This window comes from Catharus ustulatus, chromosome 1 (genome assembly GCF_009819885.2).
Source record: "Catharus ustulatus isolate bCatUst1 chromosome 1, bCatUst1.pri.v2, whole genome shotgun sequence".
Taxonomy (NCBI): domain Eukaryota; kingdom Metazoa; phylum Chordata; class Aves; order Passeriformes; family Turdidae; genus Catharus; species Catharus ustulatus.
The window spans coordinates 5,882,841-5,901,643 of record NC_046221.1 but is presented as its reverse complement, the minus strand read 5'-3'; the positions used below and the strand labels follow the sequence as shown (position 1 = coordinate 5,901,643).

The 18,803-nt window shown below is 43.7% G+C and overlaps 1 protein-coding gene across 1 annotated transcript; it reads right to left on the bottom strand.

The window, feature by feature from the left end:
- Window positions 1-1,378: 1,378 nt before the first annotated feature.
- NUB1 (negative regulator of ubiquitin like proteins 1) lies at window positions 1,379-15,184 on the bottom strand. The gene is made up of 15 exons (XM_033080064.2): window positions 15,008-15,184; window positions 12,778-12,895; window positions 12,532-12,693; window positions 11,238-11,296; window positions 10,650-10,720; window positions 9,742-9,924; window positions 8,211-8,299; window positions 6,750-6,856; window positions 5,721-5,907; window positions 5,260-5,367; window positions 4,960-5,112; window positions 3,961-4,107; window positions 3,589-3,684; window positions 2,662-2,854; window positions 1,379-2,050 (listed from the first exon to the last, which is right to left on the bottom strand). Exons 2-15 carry the CDS (start codon window positions 12,892-12,894, stop codon window positions 1,887-1,889), a joined length of 1,836 nt encoding a protein of 611 aa, XP_032935955.1. The 5' UTR covers window position 12,895; window positions 15,008-15,184; the 3' UTR covers window positions 1,379-1,886.
- Window positions 15,185-18,803: the final 3,619 nt, after the last annotated feature.

The window sequence follows — 18,803 nt, the reverse complement described above, 5'->3', positions numbered from 1 at the left end:
CATGAGACACAAGAGCCTAACTGGGCACACAGCAGCTGCACATACAGTCAGCAGAGAGAGATCTCAGAAAGTGGAATTAATGAGTCATTACCACTTCTCCTGTTGCTAAACATATCTCAGTGCCTCCAAATGCACTTACAAAATTAACTTACAGCTTTCAGCCAATGGCTCCTGCTCCACTGATCACTTACAACTGTGCTGGCAGAGTTACATCATTGATGAATGGCCGCTCTGACAAGCACTGCATGTTATGATGCTAATTTTAAATTCCCCAAGGACAAACCTTCCCTTCTGAAGTTGTCGCTGCCAGTTTGCTGTGCAAGCCACTTCAAAGAGAATTGCTGCATGTGCAGCTCAGTGCTGCCTTCAGTGCATGCCCAGGGGCTGGCAGCCAATGCCAGGTTTGGGAAGGGAGGAGTAAATTTGTGTTTCTACCTCCTTCTCGTTAAAATTACATCCGTGACTTCTATATTTTCAATTCTAAATTCTATTTTTTATTCTGTTTTTGCTCTGCATTTTGTCCAGGGGTTCCTCAGTGCTGGCCTGTTAAGGAACAGGATATAATGGGTGCTGGGGCTGGTTTTCCCTCAGAAATTCATACTGCTGGCTTTGGAAATCCTTCAGCTTTCAGGGCAGAGATACAAAGCCATTCAATTTTTACAGCACTTGCCTTGATAGGGAAGAACGAAATACAAATAATTCCTTACCAGTGTAATCAGTGCCTGCTTTTTGCTGTGTGTTTGGCTGAGGGAAAGGGTGTAGAACTCAGCGCTGTGCTGGAGCTGGAGCTGAGCAGTCACCCCGCAGCCACAGCCCCGCTCCCCGCAGGCTCCGCAGTTCACGCCCTCATTTCCCGGCCGGTGAGTGCCGGCTAAGCAGACGCTGGCACCACACGCAGGGTGGATGTTCTGATGTTCTGATGTTCGTTTCCCTCTCCCAGCGGCTGCAGACGGGGCCTGGGCTCCCTCTGCCGAGAGCGTGCAGTCATAGGAAAGGAATAAAGCAGGTCCGAGGGAAGCTGCCAGGAGAGGAATGTCTGCTCCCGGCGCAGAGCAGCGCTTACACGGCAGGAAATGGGATGTTATAAAACCACAGAAATCCCCAAACGCTTCTTCAGAATGCTGGAGCTGGACACAACTACTGAGACAGCGCCTGAACCAAGCTCTGTTCAACAGCTGAGTGCAGAAAATCCTGTAATCCCCTGGAAATCCATCAAGCTTAAACCACACACCTGCAGAGGTTAAACGGAGCTGCTCGGGCAAAGGGGCTACTTAGTTACAAAAGCAAATTTCAGTACATCACTTCCCCCAGGCCCAGGACAGGGCCCTGCCAGGCAGTTCCCACTTTTTTAACAAAGCACAGAGGTCTCTCACCGAAGGCAGAAGCAGCAAAGAGTTACCTTTATTGCCTGTGTAACATCTGCAGCAAGGGACAAGCAGAACACGGTATAAACCCATGCACAACAGATACATTGACATCTGTTAGAAATCTTTCAGAAGAAAAGTTGGAAAGCTGATATACCTCTACAGCCTCATGAGCTAAGGTTTCTCATTTACAAACTCATGTTTTCCTTTTAAAGCTGGTATTTTAAAATGGTATAGAAATGCTTCTTTTCTGAGTGAGCTAACATTTCACAATAAAAATATAGTTTAGTTCTATTAAATTTTCTTCTGAAAATAAATGTTTCTATTTTTCTATGACAATAAATTACAATGTATCACAAATGTAGGCTTTAAGCAGAGTTACAAATAAGCAGGAATTAAGAATTTCAACTATAGTTTAACGAAATTCAAGGCCCTTAGTAAGAGATAAGCTGAAGGTGCATTTATAATCCAAACTCAATTTGACAAGGTAAATACATATAACTGAAGTAGATTTAATGGGATTTAGTGCTGTGGTACTTGTATATAGGATAAGTATTCATGAATTATCTGTTCTTCTTCCTCGAGTGTTAAATCCAGATAATCCTCTTCATGTTCAGGGATATCCTCTAGGATTTCATTGACTACATCAGTATCCATGTCTTCATCTGTTGGTGAACTAGAGGAACCTTCCAATAAAAAGCAGCAGCAGTGAATTCCCCACTGAAAGAAGTTGGTGCTCTCCCTGTTTCACCAGCATGGCTGCTCTGCCAGCCCCTTCCTGCACAACCACCTCTTACAATTACTCTGCAAAGGACAGGGCAGGATGGCCATTTTGCCTTATTATTTAAACATGGTGTAGGAAAGCCTTTAATTATACAGCAGGGATCACTACAGCTCTGACAAATAATGAGAGAAAAAAATATCTGCAAGTTTCTTCTTTGTTAAGTGGAAAGTTATAGATTATGGTTCTATCCTAAGGGACATGATGAAGGAGTATGGAGGCAGGTCAGCCACCTGCAGAGCACAGATCTGAACAAACTGCCCAGGACATTCTGAGTGTCACCTTTTCTCCTGGGCTGCACCTGCCTGCAGCTGGTACCTGTCTCCTCTGCTCCCTTTGTGGCTGTCACTGCAGGGAACAACAGCTGCCTTCCTGTAACTGTGTTCCCAATAAAAACAGCCTGGGGCATTACTGGAGCCCTGTGCCACTATTTCACCAGAAATTGCTTAACTATTTCCTATAAAACCAGAACAGCCTTGCCTTCCCTTCCCACCCTGCTGGATGCAACATTCTCACCTGCAGACTCTGTGAGCAGCTCCTTGGAAGAAGCAGATTCCTCTGATGGACTGGACCCTTCTGAGGACAGCAGCAGTGAAGGGGGAAGAACTCCCCCATAATGAGCAAGGGTTTGGGAAGCCACGTGGATGTTCCCTTTAAAGACCTTTAAAGCTTGCTCTGCCGACTCACGGCTGAAACCCATGTACGTCAGCTGCAGGAGGGGAAAGAGGAATAATACAGAAAATCTGGGGAAATCCAACTCATCTGACACCAGAGTCTGACAGGAATCTGACTCTGCATCTGACAGTCATCCTCTCACACAGAGAAAAGCACTGCATGCCAGGAATTCCAGGACTCTGACTCTGGCTTACTGGAACAGTTAACAACAGGGCAGTGACCTATTAAAGACATGGGGATGTTGAGCAGGATCAAGAGCCTCTTGTCTAGTACCAGGCCAATTATTTTTCTGTTTTCAAAAGGCAACTTCAAAGCACTCTAGTGTATCAGAGGGGTGCATGTGCTGTTTACTTTTCCTAGGCAATACAGTTTTCTTGCCTGACATCAATTACACAGCCACTCTAACTACTGATGAGCTTGTCAGACAGCCTGTCATGAGAAACACACATTCCAAGTCTTTCCCTTGTGCACTGCAGAGTTTAGACACTTGAATAAATTTCTCATTTGCTTTTTTGGGATAGAGCATTACAGTGCACACATTTCCCCTCCATGGCAGGTTGGTGCAATGGGCAGGAAGTGCACACAAATTACATGTTTGCCTAAATGACTTCACCGTGAAGAGTGAGTGGACGCCAGAACCTGGAATGTGACAGTCTGAGTGACATGGGTTAAACAATACTTGTACAGTTTTACTTAAGGAAAATCTGCTGTCTTTGCAAGCACAACTCAAACAAGACAACTCACAAGAAAGCAAGTGCTGTAGCTTACCTGCTCTATACTTTCTTGGGAAACCTGAAACTGGTCCATGGCCACAGAATCATCATCATCATCTTCCAAGAGTAACTCAGGATTGTCAAGAATAAACTACAAGAAAACAGAGAGAGATGAGAATAGAGCAACAGAGCTACAACAGTCCTCAACACAGCTGTGTATGCAGTCCAAGTGTAGATACAAGCAAACCTCAATCAGCTTAAGTGATAACTGATTTACTGGGTCAGGAAGTGCAAGTTCACTCATTACAGTTCAGAAAAGGTTGCTATGAACTAAAAAACAGATTACAGAAAATAAGAATCTGCTAAACAATAAAGCCTCAACCAAATTTCTTCTGTACAATACTATTTCTACTGAAAAATCCCTCACCTTAAAGGCTAGGTCGAGGTTTCCTCGTGTCTTTTGAAGAGCCACCTGAGCAGCTCTCTCTGAGTAGCCCATACTTTTCAGGGTATTGATGTCTTCCAGCCGCCGCCTCCTTTTAGCTCTCTCCTCCCTCCTGATCTGCGCCTTTTCCTGCAAGAGCACAGACATGCAAAGCTCACTGTGCATGGGAAAGCTTTAACACACAGCCTGTGCATGTAGGGTTTCTTGGATTTTTTTTGCTTCAAGTTTGAATCTCTTGAGGAAGAGGCTTTTTATTTTTTTTTTGTAAATACAGACTGTGCTGCCAGACACTCATTCCTAAATAAAGCTGCATTTCCATGAGGCAGCCCTGTCGCCCCACTTCCGCTCTGCAGATCGGCTCTGGTGCCATCACAGCTATTCCAGGCCCTGTGTGGTAAGTGACAAACCCGTTTGGCAGATGGGCCCACAGACAAGACTTGCCAAGGACAGACAGTCAGAACTGGGCAGGGAGCCAGGGAGTTCTGTTCAGTCTTCCCTCAGCCAGTTGGCTTTTCTGTCCACACTTCACTGTCTCAAGTCTAGAAGTGCCTCCTCAGCTCACCAGACATCCCTTCAGATCTGGACAGCACTGTCTTCACTCACTCTAGCACAAAAAAAAAAAATCCTTATTCCCTCCTGAATCTTCCAAGTACAAAGCCACAATAGGGGGCAGCCAAGCCTGCGAGTGACAGCTTGGTCATGGTGGTTTACTCCCATATCACTGCTGAGCAGCAAACACTGGTGCCTCTACAGTACAACCACAAGTCTTTGGCACTCTTGTCCCATCTGTTTTGAGACAGAGCTCCCCTTGTTAGTGCATTAAGTTTTGGTTTCAAACTTGTGCCAACATGTCCAACTGTCAGCTAGACCAACAGTGCTGGAGTGGGATAATCCAGGCCCTTAACTCAGCACCACACAACACACATCTCATGGACACCCCAGCTCAGGTGATCTGTGATTTAATGCTTTCACTGCCCTTACCTCTCTCCTGTTGGTGATGAGATTGGCAGCATGCTCCACATTCCCATGGCATGCTCGCAGGGCAAGGCGAGCTTCCTGTTCCGAGAACCCCAGCAGTGACAGGCGATCCACTTTGTCTGGATCTATGGACAGCTCTCCGTACAAGGACGACGCCTGGGTATGGGAAGAACAAAATAACACCATCACACTGTTAAAATACAAACAAAAAATGCCTCCCTCTTGCTCTAAGTAAGCAAAGAACAGGTGCAAGACAGAACCCAAACTGAGGGGCTGGAGTGAAGGACTCTAGAGGTGTCTTACCTTCTGAATGTACTCTGCAGCCTCCTTTTCTCTGCCACTGTGGTAGTGCCCAATCCCTTGGAGGAGGTAAAGCCGTAGAAACAAAACCTTCTCACGACCATAGCTTCCCTAAGGAATTGTTTAAAGAAGGAGGGGGAACCATGTAGTAGAACATCAGCTCATTATCAACAGAACACCCTACACATTTACAGGAGACACAGTCAGGGTTTTGTGACACTCAGTGTGCAGATAAAGCACCACACCCAAACCCCTGCTGATGTCTGTGTATATAAACACAGGTTTGCCATGACCTTTTTGCCAGGCCCAACGTTTTCCATGTGCTGACAATTACAGAACCAGATGACAGGCTAATGATACACAGGAAAACTTTAAGCTTCTAAAAGCCAGCCTTGCAATACTTGAACAGTAACTGAATACATGTAGAAAAAAATCCCACCCTATTTAAGTCAAACCCAGCATACTTTGATGTCAATAAGCCTTTCGTGGTTCTCCCCATAGCACCTCTGGAAGCATCTCTGTGCTGTGGACAGCTTTTTCTCTGCATCATCCAGGCAGTCCAGCTGCTCCAGACGGAAGTAGCACCACACTATGTCCAGCTGCAACACTGCGTAATTATCAACCGTGTTCAGCAGCTCTGTGCTACACTCACTGGAAAAAAAACCAATTATTTTTTGTCACATCCCCCCCACCACTTTTTAACATTGATAAAACAACATTAGAAGTGTGCACACTCATGTTGGAGAAAACACACCCTTCGTATCTGAGGCAGCAAACTGATGGCAGGGGAATGGAAATCAAATGCTGATCCCCCAATCCATTCACTGATACAGGACTGATGCCAGCTCCACATCTTAAAGCATTACAGGGACAAAATGAGCTGTGGCTACTGTTTAATATGGCATCTCTAAAAGCATAATGGAATTAAACCCTGTGTAATCATTGGGAGGACTGAGAAACTGCCTCAGTGCACAGGAAGGTGCTGAGTACTGTGCCAGTCTCCTTGCACACCCACACAAATGAGAAACAGACAGGGACAGTATTACTTTTGGGATTTCAAAAGAGCAATTTAGGGCTCTGACAGCTGATAGGAAACTAATTGACTTGCAGAGGCCCAGGTATGGTTACTGACCTCAGCTATCTGCTCCACCTTTTACAAGAAATTATTACTTTACAGGAGCAACTGCAAATGAACATCCGTAACTGTCTCTCAAGCTAATGCAATTTATAACCTGGTACACGAATATTGACAGTTTCTGTTTATGTTGTTATGAAAGATTAACTTGCCCAGTGGCAGTATCTGTTTCAGCTGTTCTACATGAAGCCACCTGTCACTGCAAGTCAGAGTTTTATCTGCTGTTTCCCATCTGCAAGAGGGAGTGTGAAGCAACCCCAGGCAAAACTGGCCCTGATTTATAAGCACAGGTAGAGGCTGTGCTGTTCCTTTATGGGCTGACAGTGAAGACAGGCACAAGGACTCAAAATGTTCTTACCAGAAGTGCTTATCAGCATCCAACAAATATGGCAGTGCTATTTCATATTCTTTCTTCTTCATCAATGCTCTTCCCTTCTCATGGTAACCCATTGCCAGCACAAGTGCCTAGAAAAACAGATTGAGGCTTTTAGATGCACCTCCTCAAATCAAACAGCTGAAAGGAAATATCCAGGTAACCCAGCAGAGTCCTTGTTCTTCCCAGAAAAATACCACTGTACCTGTTCTGTAAAACCAGTGCTATTTCACACTGCTTCACACTTTTCTCCCATCTGATAATGTCACATATTGCCTAGTTACAAGCAGTGGATGTTACTGGCACCCAGCTGCACCCAGCTTACTTTAAGTCTGCAACCCCAGAGAAAATTTCAATGGTGAGTGATACAAAGCTCAGCATTATTCTCGGTGCTTCACTTCCTAACAGCACCAAACTTGTTTGGCTTTGCTATCACAATTATCTTGCAAAACCTAAAAATTCACCTCCTGAAAAACCTCCAAACTGAAAATTAAATTTTGAATGTGTCAGGAAAGCAGTCCTATAGTACAACAAATGAAAATATAATAATAATTCTGGATAGAAACAACCTGCAATATTTCCTTTGATCCTCAATAAATACTGATGAAATCTCATTCACTTGAACACTGGATACTTTAACTCTTCAGGTGAATTATTATGTTCAGCACTTCATCAGAACAGCATGTACTGTGAGAGTGGACAGTGTCATCCCCACCTCCCAGAGACTCCAGAAATCACAGCAAGCCTCAGGAGAGGCTGGAGCAGCAGTTGGAACACACTGGCTCATTTCTTCACATTTTTGTTATTGAGTATAACTCCAAGTATTTGTAAAAATTTTTTTTTTATCTTCAGAAAATCTAGTAATCCTGAAAGGCAGCACCTATCATTATTCTGCTTCAGTGGCCAACATCAGATGTGTTACTCCTGCTGTAATACCCAACCAAAGGTATTTTCAGTTGAGAATGTGGAAATTTCTTGAATTATCAACAAATTTAAGTTTGAAAGGGGACACAGTGGAGAAGATCGAAAAACTGTTTTAACAGAGTCAAATTTAGAGAGACTCATCAAATTTCCAAATGGAAATAAGGAACAAATTACTTTCATGCCTTTCTAGGACACTCAAAATTTATAATAGACACTAAGATCAACAGAATTAAAGCTTGTCTTAAATCCCAAAGTAAGATATGGACCACACAGGGCTCAGTGCAAGATCTGATCTGCAATGAGATCAGGAATCACAGGTTGTCTCCAGATGACTGAAATATTCCCCACTGTAGAGTTCAATTTCAATTGCATTTCAAAATTATTTGTATTAAGCAAACATCTGGTGGGCCCAGGGTTACATCCCCAGAAAGTCTGGTTGTATTTCAAACCCGTATTTTACATATTTCACAGATCAAGCTTTAAAGAGTCATCTTAGTGGCACTGTGAGATGCTTTCACCTACTTTTTTAGCTTGAGGAGGAATCTGAATTGACCTTCCAGTCTGATTAGCTATATCTAGGTATGGGACAGAGTCTGGATCCAAGTACTCCTCTGAAAGATATAAAAAAGTTTAAAATTTAAACACCACCTTCAACAGAGCAACTCTACTGCCATAAGATTATTTTAGTAAGTATGTTTTTAAACAAAAACAGTAAATAACAGAAAAAGTCAGAACAGCTAAACATGAGGAACTTCTAGAAAGACCACTGTGGAAAAGGCCTTGAGCATGCAGAAATTTAGACACAATATTAGAAGTTCCATGAATTATAAATAAGGGTTTTTTTTTTTTGCAGAAGACAAAACACCTACATTTTACACAACATAGCATTTGAAAAGATTTATCAACAAAAGCACAGAGTATTTACAAAATACAACTGAGCACAGTTGATAAAGATGGAAACAATACAGTTCAGTATTTTCCTTCCTCACACATTTAATGCTTGCTATCAAACTATCCATTGTGTTTTCACTTCCACTCGATTTACAATGAAAAGATGATTTTTTGTAGACAAAAGACAGTTAAAGAAGAGTTGAGACTAAAAGCTTCTGCCCTGTGGTTTCTGCCAAGTGAAACAAAAGGATTGTTAAACCCTCACTACACTTCTCACAGAACCTTCAGCCTGGGAGCCCCTTACAGACTCTGCTCTTTACTCAGCCATTGCCTGTAACTGAGAGGGGCAAAAACCATAAAGAGACTCAACTCAGGATTCAAAACTTGGGGTCTAAACCACCCTTTAAGTCCAAAAAAGCAAACACTTCTGTCATGTGTTCAAAATCTGATATTGTGGTACCAGTTTTGAAGCTTTGTTTGAGTTTTTCTGCATTTGGCAGGAATTCATTACCTGCTAAACTTCAGAGTTCCTTACTTGTGGATTTGTGAAACAATGGAATGGAGAAATGATTTAAACTTACCATCAAGCACTGCAGTTCACAAACATAACCTAATTTTGAAGAATTATTACTGTTAAATTAACTTTATCCCTTAAATTAACTTAATTCACAGTTGCCAGGAATCAACATCCAAGGGAATGAGAACACCACAGCCCTGTTGCAGATGACAGTGACAAATGAGCTGCTCTGCACAATGAAACCATGGTTACACATAGCCATAGCTAAACTACAAAAAAAAATGTTTAATGACTTAAAACACATTATGCCACTGTGCTTTTGTCCACAATAAATCTAAAGCTTCTCACAAGCCATCAGTCCTTTAACTGCCAAGTGCCAGTTAAACAAATGATTCATATTATATCCTTCCCAAAGTACCAAAGGTTTTTTTGTAGCATACTAGTTGTGTAAAAAGGATGGGAAAAAAAAGTTTCACCCAACTTAAAATCCAGTTTTCAAGTAGGTAGAAACCTAGAAAAGTGTAAACTGAAATTCAGCCATGGTATAGGCAATCTTCCATGTCAAAAAGGCCTCTGAAAATGTAACTTTTGATGCACAAAAATTAATGAACACCCACCTCCCCCCAACCCAACAAGCCCACTTACCTCTCTCTGCTAGAATTTCCAAACCCTTCTTAGTTCTTTGCATCTTGTCATTTATTTCTTTTTCTTTCTTGCACTGAAGCTCTTCCTCCTGAACTTTCCTTTTGGTTTCCTCATCACTCTGTTCCAGTTGAAGCACCATCACTTTTGCATTGTGTGTGACACCCTGGTCTTCAAGGGTTTTACCTGCAAAATAGAGTGTGATCAATACAACTCAACTACTGGAACTACTGAAATTGCAAGATTTGAGAACTCAGCCAAAGCTCCTAAAAACTACTGACACAGTCAGCACAATTTAGTATCAGACTTGCACCTTAAAAGTGCTTTTGAAGTGACTGGTATGTTCTTTTCCTTGTTTTTTTTTTTTTTTTTTTTTTTTTTTAACATTAGAAAAATACCATTATTTCTATCTCAGTTTATTGAACTTCAGGCAAAAACTGCAATAAGAACATCCAGGATCATACACCACAGAGGAACTGAATCCAAATTCCTTCTATCAGTCCCATGGTTCTAATTCTGATACATTCCAGGGCCATCAGCAAAGAAAAATCTGTATCATCACTTCCCACATATCTGACAGGTTGAGCATGGGCAAAGCATTACAAAAAGTCTTTGAAACCGCTACTATGCAGTAAGGTTTTTGAGTTTCTCATAAATGTGCATTTTCAATGTTTCAACACTATAAAAGGGGATTTTCTGTATTAATTACAGTATTCCTTCAAGTGACCTAATTCTGTTTAAGAATTTGGGTTACTATAATTTAATGTATTTCTTGTAAAGCAGAACATGACAAATGTAACAGCTGCTTTTTGGAAATTTCTGAAATTAATAGAGTTGCAAGGCAATTTTTTTTCTGAGAATCAAAAAACTAGAAAACTATCATAAAAGTATCTTTAACTAAAGATACATACCCAGATCGAGTTGCTTCTTATTTATGATTATTTTGATGGCATTTTCTTGCAATGCATATTCCTGTGCTATCCTGTGAAATAAAGAATTTCATCATGAACATAAATTTGTAAGGTTACACAATATTGTTATTAAGATGGCAATAAAACCTAAAAGCTAGTGCTTATAAATTTTGCTACAAAAGGTTGCTAGAAGTAAAATAACATCATCAGAGAGCTTTATGTGCTCTACAGAGAAAACCTGGGATACAAAAACAGAAAAAGTAAAACAGAAGAGAATCTGATTTTTTCAGGCTTAAACACACAAAAGAAAGAGAAGGTAATGTTCACTGTTCAGAGGATCTGCCTAGTTACAGATTTGGAACACTGGTACTTGCTGGGGATTTACACAGAACTGTCTTTTTCCTGTTTTCCATATGTTGAACCACAGCTGTTCCCATGAAGAACTGCCCTACAGGGACACAGGCCATCCTGTTCAGAGAATACATACTAAGAAAAAGTTTAAATCAAACAAAAAATGGGTTTGTTTGCATTTTTTAAAAATGCAGGGTGGTGTCTCATGAGAGAAGCACAAAGGGTGATTGCACTTACTGGGATCTGAGCTCTTTTCCTGTGATGAACAGACTGGTTTCCAGTGGGATTTTCCTGCTCTGTAGAAATTATATTGGACGGGGAAAATAAAGAGGGAAGAAAAAGAATTATACCAAGATACTTTGGACATTCTTAATTTCCTGTTCTACAATGACATTTCTTTTCCAAATAACAATCACATTTAGAGGGTTATGGCTGGACATACACAGTAGTGATTTCCAGTTCTGTACTTGCTATAGTGCTAAAAATAAGCATTATAACAGCAGAATATTCAGAACCAAACAATTTAAATTAATTTAATTATGCACCTGCAATCTTAACTGTGTTTTGCAATTAAGCCATTCACCTGTGACTGGCTAAGTTATGATTAATTCCTATTAGTGTCTCTGGTCCTAGATTTGATAAACTGGAATTTTAAATTAATTCATTCCCATATTTGCCCAGCAGCATTATAAAGTAGAATTATGAAACTATTTGGTTGTTTTAACTGCCTGGCAATCACTTAAAACTCTCTACCCTTTAGCCCAGGTAATTATTTTTCTCTGCAGTAGCATTTCATGTGTGAAAATAGAAGTTGAAACCTGACTTTAAAAGGGCAAAACTTAATCCAGTTCTCTGTTGGAGAAGTTTTTAGGAGCCTGCTCTAGAAGGCTGAGCAGAGGAATGGGCTGCACAGGGAGGTGGTGGAATCTCAATCCAGTGTTCAAGAAGCAACTGGAAGAGGCACTGAGTGCCATGGTTCAGGTGACAAAGTGGTTGTTGGTAAAGACTGAACTCGATGATCTTGGAGGTCTTTTCCAACTTTAATGACTCTGGCTCTGTGATTCTATGACTCTGATTCTATGAACAGGTGAGTGCCATCACAACAAAAATCCTGCTTCTCATTTCCAAGTTCAAGTGTCATAACTATGGTGAATCAACTTAAGGTATTCTACAGTTGAAAAAATACATCTGTTTTTTTATTGCTAATGTAAGCAGTTACATCAGAAGGAATCAAATTGAAATAGACACTTGAATCTAATTTACCTTTCTTAATTGAAAGATTATTTACCATTAAATCCTAAAGGGAAAAATTACTCAACTCCTCAATATTGTATTTCTTTGCTAGGATATTCCCATATCCCTGGGAAAGTAAAATATGTAATTCCTCCCTCCCCATTTTTCATATACCTGACACACATCACTCGACAAAACACCTGAGAAAGTTGTAGTGAAAATATCTGCATAGACACAGATCTAGACCTCAAACCTCAAAGTAAAGCTATTATGCAGACTTTCTTGCAGTGTCACTCACTTTTCTACGAGGCAGGTAGATATCAAGCCTTGCAATCCCAGTCACTTTGAAATTCTCATTTCCTGTCCCACGCTCAATTGCTTTACACCGTATTTCTTCAAGCATATTCTCTGCATCATTCTCATTTATATTCAGCTTGGATGAGTATTTCTGTACAAGCTCCTGAGAAAATGAGAGAAAAATTGGGAAAATGCACCAGCAGTATGACATGGAAGATACAGGACATCAACTCAGAGAAATATTTACCTTCATCTCTTCACCAGCTTCCTTTTTTTCATTTGTATATGGTGGTTTCCACAGCTGAATTTTGTCCTCTCTTAAGCAGCTTGTCAATTTTGCTATCAAATACTTCTTTTGCGCCATTCTTTTAAAATAAAAGCATGGTTGAAAGGGAAAAGAGAGAAAAATAAACAATCCTTTAATATAGCTTTCCTGCAGTAAGATATTCTGCTTTTCAAGAAGTCTAAGTGACATTTTGGAATTTTGCAAAAAATGATGAGTATTAAATGCATTCCCTGCACTTAGGTGGGGAGGGGAAACTGAGGCCAAACTATGAGAAAAAATGGGGGGAAAAATTATTGAAAAGAGGGTGAAATCTGGATTGGAGTACAAGGGCCCTGCCATTTCAAGACAAATTAAACCTCTTCCTATCCCCTCACATGAACTGGGATTACAAAAAGTGCCAATACATCAAAATTGACAATTCAGTTCTTCTGCCCTGCTCTGGATGCAGCTGCACAATCCACCAGGAAAACTCTGAGTTAACCAGCATGTCCCTGGGGAAAAAAAAACAAAGACTCCAAACACCACAGAAGGCAAGGAAAGGTGGGAGTAGAAATCTCAATAGAAAAAAAAAACAAACTCCAGGTGCATGATAAAGCATGGGAGAGTTGTGGCTCTTGGACACTGGGAATCATATGGAAAATGTCCTTTAAATTGTACAGAAAAGCATTTAAAATGTTGGCATACACACACAAAGGTGGACATAAAATTCGATTAAACAGTTTCACTTTTCTTTCAGAGTGGTTTCCATCTTTCATTCCCCTTTATTGGCACACAGCTCTCAGGAGAAAAGGAAAAGTTCCCTCAGTTTCAAAAACTGCTTCTGGCTCAGGAAAACACTGTTTGAGGGGGAAAAGAAAGTAGGCAGATATCTAATATGTGCTAAGTTAACTGGTCAGCCTTAATTTAAGCCCAGCTTTATCGACCTACAAAGAATTTCCTGCACTGACAAATCTCCTCTAAACAGGAGTCACAGGGATGAACTGGGCAAGCTGATGGTTTAACAACCCTCCCAGCTGGATTGTTATAATTTGCACAGTGTCTGTGAAAACTAGCAGAGACAAACACACATTCTTTTTCCTGCTGGGATGCCACTGCTATTATTTTAGAGCCAAGGCAAACAATGGCATTTACAATGCTAAAAGTGACAAAAACACTTAATTTTCAAAGCATTGTACTGTAGCTATTAATGCAGCTTTCCCTCTCTCCCAAAACACACCAGGAAATTCTCATGAGCAGCCTGTAATCACCATTTCCCCACTTTTAAGTTATGCTGAAGACCCATTTTATAACCTTAATTCTACTTAACATTTACAAAAAAAAAGTTACTCATGGTTTTGGGCCACTTCGATAAAATTTTAAATTCCAATCTATTCTTAAGACTAAGAACTGTAAGTATAGGTGACATTTATAAACTGGTCATTCATCAGTTTATCAATACTACAGCTTGCTAAGTTTGTGCTTTCTAATTAAGCTATCGAAACAGAAAACACCACTGTAGTCTCCAATTAAACTCACTCTTACAAAATTTAAAAAAGAAACTTCTGCTTTCACAAACCCTATGATTTTATATGTAACATTCCTAACACTTGTAATAAATTCCATCACGCCATTACTAAATTGCATTGGAATCCTCAGCAAAAACATTCGTGACTTACTCTCCATCAGCCATCAAACGCCACCAGTGCTCCTGACGCAATTTCACTTTCGATATGAGTTTAGAGGGACTTTCTCAAAACTCATTTCAGTAAACAACGGGGTTATTTTCCCCAGAAATACCCTGAATGCAAGACTCAGCTTTTGTAAATAAAATGTCATCCTCTAAGGCCAGTTTGGCTTATACGTGAAATAAAACAAGCGGAGAAGTAAGATGCTTGACATAAGATGCAACCAAGTTCAACTTGTTGACGGAAGGAACAGGGGACTGCCAGAATGGTTGGATAATAAAGCCGGACACAGCAATTTTCCTTAAAAAGGAGGCAAGCACAGCCCTGACACGTCTCTGCGCAGCTGACGGAGGGGATGCAGCGCCATGAGCAAACCCACAGGGACAGCAGCCCCATCCCCGCAGCCCATCCCGGGCTGCCCGAGCATCCTCACCCCTCCCCGGGAGCACATCCAGCGCCTCCCGAGCCAGGGCACCGCCAAACCCCGCTGTCATCGCTGCCAGCACGGCCCCGGCCCCGGCACCCACCTGCGCCCCGCGGGCTCGGCACAGGCAGCCGGGGGAAGCTCGGGGGCCGACGCAGCTGCTGCCGGAGCTGCTGCCTGAGCTGCTTCCCGGGAGGGAGGGAGGCGAGGCCGCGGTCCCTGAGGGCGAGGCTCGGGAGCGGCTCCTACGGCGGCCCGGAAGGCCCGGGGAGACGGGCGTGACGTGGGTGAAGCCGCGCCCCGCCCGCCATGGCCGCGCCTGCCCTCACGCTGAGGGCCGGGCCCTGTGCGCTGCCCGACGCTCGGGGCTGCCCTCAGCCCGGTGTGCTCTGGGGTTTGGTCCCTGCGTGCTTTCAAGCCGAGTGAGAAGGAAAGAAATGGCAGAATCACAGCGTCGGTTAGGCTGGAAAACAGCTCTGAGGGCATCGAGTGCGACATGACGGAACAGCGCCGTGTCAACCACACATGTCCCGTCTTTCCTTAAACATCTCCAGTGTCAATCACACATGTCCCGTCTTTCCTTAAACATCTCCAGGGATGCTGACTCCATCACCTCCCTGTGCTGCCCATTCTGGTGTCTAATCTTCCTTTCCGTGGAGAAATTTCTCCAAATATCCAACCAAAAGCTCCCCTGGCACAGCCTAAGGCCGTGTGCTCTCCTGTCCCCGAGGAAGTTTATTTACCTCATCAATGTGTGTCAGTACCCAAAGAGGGGTGCCAAGAGCATGGAGCAGGCTCTTGGTGGTGCCCAGCAACAGGACAAGAAACGGATGTGCAGGAAATTCCATCTGAACATGAGGAAAAACTTCCTCCCTGAGCAGTGACCCAGCACAGGAGCAGGTTGTCCAGAGGGGCTGAGGAGTTTCTTTTGCTGGGGATATTCCAGAGCCATCTGCACACAATCCTGTGCTCTAGGATGGTCCTGCTGGAGCAGGGAGGTGGGTCCAGATGACCACTGTGACCCTTCCAACCCGACCCATTCTGCGGTTCTGTGAGACATAACCCATGAAACAGCAACTTACAACAACCAAGCGACGTCCAGATGTTAGAAAAATAAATTAATTGTTGGTAGAATTGCTGTTGTTAAGGTTTAGGGCTTGACATGTTTCAGTGATCTCAGACCTTGGGGAAGGTTAGCAAAGCTTGGGAATAAAGAGTTACAGTAGTTTCACGAATACAAGCCGCACGGATTATAAGCCGCACCCCTGGTGCCTCGACAATGTTGCTGTCTTTGTCAATAGATAAGCCACACCCCGAATATTAGCCGCACTTTCGTTCGTCGCGAGAATCCGTGCGCAGCTTTCACAAATTGGCCAATTAGTAACAGGATCGCGGCATAGCGGGCTTTACTGGCTGGGGCCGGGGCCAGGGCCAGGCAGGCTCGGCCCGCTCATGGTTGCCGACGGGGCCGGGTGGCCCAGCTCAGCGCCACGGCTCGGCGGGGCTGGCCGGGTGGTGTTGCCGCCGCCACCGGGCTCGCTGGCCCCCCTCTCCCGTCAGCACCGCCCCGCTGCCGCGTTCGCTCGCCCGGCTGGCAGGGCTGCCGCCGCCGGGCTCGCCGGCCGCCCCGCGCCGCGTTCGCTCGCCCGGCCGGCGGGCTGCCACCGCCGCCGCCGCCGGGCTCGCCGCTCGCCCCGCGCCGCGCCCGCCCCGCGCCGCTTTCGCTCGCGCCGCTTTCGCTCGCGCCGTGCCCGCCCTGCGCCGCTTTCGCTCGCCCCGCCGGCAGGGCTGCTGCCGCCGCTGCCAGGCTCGCCGGCCGCCCCCTCCCGTCTGCACCGCCGCCGCGTTTCCTCGCCCTGGCCGGCACTGCAGGCCCCCGCACCGCCGGGCTCCCCCACGCTGCTGGCCCCGATTCTGCTGGGCTTCCCCCGCTGCCAGGCAGCCCCACCCGCCGGCCTTCCTGCTTCTGCCATGCTCCCCTGCACTGGTAGCCCCAGTTCTCCCGGGCTCCCCCGCCCTGCTGGCTCAGGCTCTGCCGCCCGCCCCCCGCACTGCAGGCCCTGCCTCTGCCAGGCTTTCCCACCTCTGCCGGGGCCGGCCGGGCTCCAGCTTGGCTTGGGGCTGCCGCGGGCTCTCACTTCCGTGTTGGCAGCTTTTAGAATTTTGTTAATGTATTAGCCGCCCCGGAATATTGGCCGCACTTGCGGGTTTCCACAAAAATTTTGGTCAAATTGGTGCGGCTTGTATTCGTGAAATTACTGTACTACTGATAGTGGACACAAAGAATGCAGAATTTACAGGCCACAAGGACATTTGACAGAACTCCCAAGATAAGGAAGAAACAAATAAAACAAACTCTTAACTGCTGAAATCAGCTCCAACTGGGTGAAAGGTGATTCTGGTAGGGACACATCACAACTCCTGACCCAGGAAACCAAGACTCAAAAGATGAGAAAGTGCTTATTAGCATAAGAAGTGAGAGAATAATTAACCAGTAGAAGATAGAATATTAATGAAGAAAAGAACTATCTAACTTGCAGCAGATGAACAATAATGGCTTTGTTTGCTAAAATGCATAAATAGTAAGAAGTTTTGACAGTAGGTGCACTTGATTTGTGGAAGACCACCAACACCCACATTTGTACAACTCTGAAATAAACAGTGTCTCTCTCAAGTGTGTAATTATTGAACGCAGCAGTGCTGCTGGTGAGATTTAGTGTGGGAGTTTGTATCTCCCCATCAGTGGGAGTGAACAGGGTCTTGCCTGCTTGTAGGGCTGTAAAAATTAACCTGGATTCAGAGACTGGGCTGGAGAAATACATGAGGGGTGTGGTAAAGCTGGTGCTAAACACCAGCTCAGGTTGAGGCAGTGCTCCAGTGTCACTTGTGCTCCCCAAAATGTCCTGGAGTGGGAGCAGGGTGTGAGGCTTCAGGGATTTGGCTGTGCAACATGGGCTGCTCAATACTGTGTTTTGTATTTGAGGTCCTCAGGAGCTGAGTCTTGTTCCTGGAATGTTTTTGGTGCTTGTAAAAGCCATTAACTTTTCTTTTAATGGGTAACAAGTAGTAATTTTTTCATGTGACCAGCAGCATGCTGCCCAGCAGCAAAGGGATTTCATTTTATTTCACTCTATTTCATTTATGTGTGACTGAAATAATTGCTCAGCAGTGTGATTTATTCTAGAATGCAGGACTGTCCTAACATTTTCCTTAGGAAGTCAGGCAAACTACCATGAGGGTCTCATTTCCAGCTTTGGAAAGGGGAACTCAAAGGGATCATGGGCTTGTGAACAGGACACTGGACTAGAATTTCAAGATTCCACGTTCCTCCATGTGCATAAATCAGTCAGTTGCCTATTGATAAACTCAGAGTAAACTTGCTTTATGACAGTCTTGAGTTCAGTGCTTGAAACTTTGCTACATCTGTGGTAATAGTGATGGAAGCTGCTGCCCATGATGGCCAAACATGAAGAGGTTAACAGGAAAGGTTTGGCAGATCAGGTGCCCTTCAGAAGCAGGACTTTATAGTATTTGAAGTTTTAGGCTTTTTTCTTATTTTTCTGTTTAATTTTCACTACAGGTGCTTTAGGAAAAAACCCATCATTTTCTCATTAGACAATTGTGTGTGTGCAATATTGCAGTCTCTTGAAATGTTAGTGTAGCAACTTTTCTCATAACCGAAACTACTCCACTAACAAATGAAAACTTATGAACTAATGAAAATGCTCTTTCATAATGTCCTTGGAAATTAAACTGAAAGATTCTCCAAAGGAAAAATACCTTTTCTAAATTAGTTCCAGTCAGTACAAGGCACAGTAATATGCCAGAGAAGCCTGAGGAAAGGACAAAGTGTTTGCATGAAAGACTTTACAAAGGAGTTAGTTACTTAGTCCATGCAT